The sequence below is a fragment of the Gavialis gangeticus genome, unplaced genomic scaffold, assembly GCF_001723915.1.
Source record: "Gavialis gangeticus isolate Ggan-Ray unplaced genomic scaffold, GavGan_comp1, whole genome shotgun sequence".
NCBI lineage: Eukaryota > Metazoa > Chordata > Crocodylia > Gavialidae > Gavialis > Gavialis gangeticus.
Window position 1 is genome coordinate 24,519,139 of NW_017728997.1, and position 4,967 is coordinate 24,524,105.

Below are 4,967 nucleotides of genomic sequence, written 5' to 3' on the forward strand. Positions count from 1 at the left end.
GCTCCCTCCACTCGGGCAGGCGGCGGCGGCCGCGCCCGTCCCGGTAGGCGCAGGCCCGGCGCAGATTGTCGGCCGCCAAGCTGCAGGCCACGCGTCCGCACATGGCAGCGACCTATCCCGCACCCCGCTCCGCTCCGCGCCGCGCCGCCCGGCCCGCGGCCAGGGCGTCTTCAGTACCAGAGACTGCGGGGGGAGGCGGGGCGGGGCGGACACAGCGGAGTGGGGGCAGGGCAGGCGTCTCCCCCCGCCCCCAGTCTGAGCCGCAAAGAGAAAGAGAAGCCGGGCCGGGGTGGGGAGGCATCGCATCTCCTGCCCCTCCGAGTAGGTCCTCTGCAGCAGCCCGGGGAGGCCCCGCGGTCGGCCAGAGCTCGGGGAGAGCCGAGTTGGGGACAGCCGAGGGGCGCGAGCCACCGAAGCAGCCGCGCAGGCACCGCGCTTAGGATCCACGCTGTTTCCCTCCGACACACTGGCGAGAGGCCGCCCGAGGCTGGCTGCATCTAAGGGCACCCATGCCGCGTGGCCCGAGTGGCTGGGGAGGCCCGGCGGTGGTAGTAAGCAGGAGACACTGCTGACACTGCCGGGGGGCAGAGGGTAAGCACTGTCCAGGGGCCAGTGACCACCTACAGATTCTGCCAGGGGTGGTGGTGGTGGTGCCTTTCCATAGGGGGGTGCACCGCCACACTCAGGTGGTGCACATTGCCCAGTGTCTAAGGGCAAGCCAGCCTTGCCGACTTGCTAGAAAGGCGCAGCGCCTGGGAAAAGGGTTGAGCGAGATACAAGTGGAAAGGAGCCAACTTCTAGAGCCAGGTTCAGAAGGAATTTTATCCTTTTAAAACGATCACATCCCTTTTTATTTTGGGGGCCTTTCAAAGACATAAAAACAGTAGAAGAAATTAAAGGATGTAACACACTGATTTCACAGGTTCTCACTGAGTGCTGCCCAGTGGCTGGGCTGCCATGACAGAAACAAGTAAAAGGGGCTTCGTTGGCAAAACATTGCAAACCGCTGCTGTATCCAGCAACTTAGTATGATGAAACAGGCTGACTTTGTAAGAGACCAATCAAACGTTTCATAAAACGTACTGGGGCTTACAACCACCATCCTTGTATTGCGAGAAATCCAAATACCCATCCTAATTTTACTAAAGAAAAGAAAGCTGTTGTAGTGAGTATGATTTCCATTCAATGTCCAGAAAGAGAGAGAGCAGATCGCCCTTTATGGGCCTTGCACGTCAGAGAACAGTTCCAGAAGGGCAGTTTAGCCAACAGAGGCCATGACTACATCGACAGGAAGCTCTTCTCCGCTGCGGGCCGTGACTTGCATCGTCACAGTATCTGTCAGGACGAGGCGAGAACGTACCAGGAGGTCGTGGCCACCCCGAAACACACCTGGGACACAGAAGAGATGGAGGAGAGAATTAGGTGCTAGCAAGTCCCTGGCTCACCCACCTAATTCTAATGGTACCATGGCTGGAGCAGATGTAGCTCTCCAAAAGAAGGTCAGCTGAAGACAGGCACAGCTGGACGGCTTTGAACCTCACAGGAACACATTAAGACTGAGCTGATCACTAGCATAAATCTAGTATAAAACCTGCCAAACCAACTTAAGTTTACTTCTCTGCTTTTAAGTCTAAGATACCACAAGACATTCCCAATCTCACTATGAGCTACATCTCCTATAAACAGCCTCAACCTGTAATTCAAAATGGGTGACAGAAGTTGCGGGGGGTGGAGAGTGTGACAGGGACAGACAGATTTATGCATCTTATATAGAGCTCTGGCAATTGAGGGACAGACAACACACGGGATGCGCTAACAGCATGCCTTGAGCAGGCAGGTCCACGTGTCCCAGAAGTGTCACACGAGACACAGCAAAGATCCCCGCCACAGCTTACCTGCAAGGTACAACGTGTGGGAGTTCTTGTTGTCTGGCACTTTATCTGAGCGCTCACATGGCTGCATCCCTAGGAACTTCACAATATTACTGACTGCCTCTGTTTAGAGAAATAATGAAGTATCATAAGCATTTTTTGTGACAACCCCTGAAGGTGACACAACCCTCCTAACATAAAAGACAAGCTGCTTGCCCCAAGAGGATTACCCTATAGCTCTACAAGGTAGCTCTTACTACATGTGCTTGAACAGACCCCAACTCACTGTTAAATATCTTTGGACACTATCACAATCTGTAGCAGGAGCAAGCTATAGGACAGTGGGGCTCAACCTTCAAGCCCTTCAGGCTGGATGAGTGGCATCAGAGAGGTCTTCAGGTGCAATCCAGCACCCCCACATCCATCCCCCACCCCTCTGCATCCATCCCCATGCCCCTGAACCAGCCTCATGCAGCAGAGCAGTCTAGCATGTAGCACCACATCATCCAAGTCATGGGACTCCCCCACCAGTCTGGGAATTGGGCATCGGGAAAAACAATTAACACAGCTACTTCCTCCCTTGCCACTACATTTCCAGAGCCCTGGTGAGCCCTGTGGGCCACATGACACATCCAGAGGTTGAGCAGGGTTGAACTATTATAGGGGGAGAAAAGGGCAATAAACTTAAGACTAATTCCCAGCCTACCACATCCAGAACCCCTAACACAAAACAACATGATGAGAGCTTGCCATATAGAGCATGCTAGGGGCTTTTAGGAAGACCCCAAAGAAAGTGACAGCTGAAAAGGTCCAGGATTCAGACCTTGCCTCTTGCTGGGAGGGAAATGCTAGGAGATCTGCTAGGATCAGAGCCTGCCTTACCTTCCAGTGTTTTAATGGTGGATAAAGTGAAGGTCTCTTCCTTTTCATACTCATCACCCACTTCATCCCAGGCTGCTCCAAAATTTGGTTTCAGAACCCTTTGGATGTGATCCACTACTGTGACCTCGATATCTTCAAGCTGATGGTGAAAAGGAAGTTTAACCAAAATAAAATGGCTCCTAGTTTTACCCTCTACAGCAGACAGCTGTAAGCCTTCCTTCATTACAGTCAAGCAGTCACATTCATGTTTCACCACAGCTTTCCTTGGAATTAGTGCCCTGTCCCCTTTCGAGGTGGTTTGAGCAATACCATTTTGACACCATTTGTTTGCTGTAGGTAATGGAGCTGGAAAAACCATCAGGTGCTCCATGCCTAGGGTTTGATAAACTGATTTCCCATTTTGAGCACAGTTCTTAAATCTGCTACAAATGAAAGTGTGAAAGAGATCCAAGAGAATGGACAACACAAAAATAAAAATTCAACAAGAGATGTCAGTGTTTGGACTTGCATTTCTGGTACACAGAGAAACTTCCCTGGAGTTGGCTTCCCAGTTTGTACCATGAGGCCCAAGGAAGACTGAAGTTATGCGGACAGAGTATTTGCTGTATTTGGAAAGGATCCTGCAAGCATCAGTGTTGTAACTACTACCCGTCACCATCCAGCACTTCACATTATTCCAGTCACATTTTCGTGAAATGCAGAACTTGGGTCAAAGGAGGAGACTCCCTCACTGAAGCATATTAGAACTGGTCAGCAACCTGCATTCATTTATATATCCTCTGCAGGAGTGCAGTCATTATCTATTTGTTATAATATAGTTTAATGGACTATACTTGCTATTTCAATTCACTCAAGTGCCTTAGTAATGGGGGACGGGAGGAAAGGCTCTCTCAATCTGGCAAAAGATGAGCATCTCACTATGCTGTTCCCCTTGCAGAATCCTCCCCACCCCTCCTGGCTTGATGCACCTCACACTGCTTTTCCAGTGCTTCATGCTGACTCACTGCCCAGTGGTTTCTATAATCAAATGCTAAACAGCATCAGCAGAGGAAAGGGCAGGGGATACATGGCAAACAACTACTGCAGTCAGAACAGGTTAAGGTTCAGTCACGTCATTCCTGTCCCCCTCCAAAGGGCACATTACCCCACCCTGTAAGAAGCAACTGAGGCTCTGGGCTGAGTGCAAAGCAACTTCTCCGCAGTGGTAACACAAAACTCATCAACGAAATCAGCTTATGTGCTCAGAAGTCCTACTTGGATCTGGTAATAGGCTCAAACAGAACCCCTTACAGAGGCTGTTAATATAGGCCAGAAGGAAGTCACCCCTTGCTTCCAGGTTTGAGGGCCAGAGCAGCCACATGGCATGGGAGGCTGCAATGGACTTTCCCTGGTACCAGAGCCAGGAGCTCCACAATGAATGGCTCTAGCACATGAAGAGATGCTCACTGAGCACTAGAGGTAGCCAAACAGCATCCTTCATTCATTAAACAAGCTCCGCTACTGATAGAGCCCACCATTTCCTGCTCAGAGCACTGGCAGATTATTTTTAAGTCTGTGGCATTTGCTCAGGAATGGAAGGAGGTTTATTTACTCAGAGCAGAGAGCCCTGCTGTGTAGGAGGGCTGCTCGCACTGGCAGGAGTCCTGTGCAACGCAGACAGGAACCACGCACACTTCTCCACATGGCTTTGCCAGCAGGCTGAGAGAGATAACACAGTGTCCACAGAGATGGAAGTACTGATAGGAGCATACACTAGGTTAGACAGTAACCATCTGTCCATACTGGCACTGTGTAAGTGGGGAGGCTCAGATATTCATTAGATCTAGCTTGGCCCCCAGGAGTCAAAAGTGTTGTCACAGAGACTGCAGAGAGAAACTTAGTTTAAGGCAGCGGGGGGAGGTGGCATCCTTTCTGGTAGGCGTGCCACAAATAGGTCCCGCACCCTTCCCATGTGCCACTCCCATCCCTCCCCTTCCCCTGCTCGGCATTCTGCTCCCTGCCCTATCTGCTACTATTCTGCCTGCCCCCTCCCTGATTTGTGTACCACAGAGAGGCTGTAGTGTCTGTGCCACTTGTGACACATGCTACAGAGTGGCCACCCCTGGTTTAAAGGAAATTCTGGTTTTCCATGGAAGAAACCCACAGAAGGTGTCCAGAGTAGCTGCTTATGACCAGATATTTCACTATAAGACAAAAAAAAAAAAAAAAAAAACA

General features: G+C 50.9%; 1 protein-coding gene across 1 annotated transcript in view; it reads right to left on the reverse strand.

Annotated features, from left to right (window-relative positions):
- Window positions 1-808: 808 nt before the first annotated feature.
- The window catches only part of COPG1 (coatomer protein complex subunit gamma 1), a 37,143-nt gene continuing 32,984 nt past the window's right edge, over window positions 809-4,967 (reverse strand). Inside the window, exons 22-24 of the mRNA XM_019504958.1 lie at window positions 2,754-2,892; window positions 1,896-1,994; window positions 809-1,389 (exon numbers count right to left, since the gene is read on the reverse strand). Coding sequence (XP_019360503.1) covers window positions 1,259-1,389; window positions 1,896-1,994; window positions 2,754-2,892 — 369 coding nt within the window. The 3' untranslated portion in view covers window positions 809-1,258. The remainder of the gene's footprint in view (window positions 1,390-1,895; window positions 1,995-2,753; window positions 2,893-4,967) is intronic.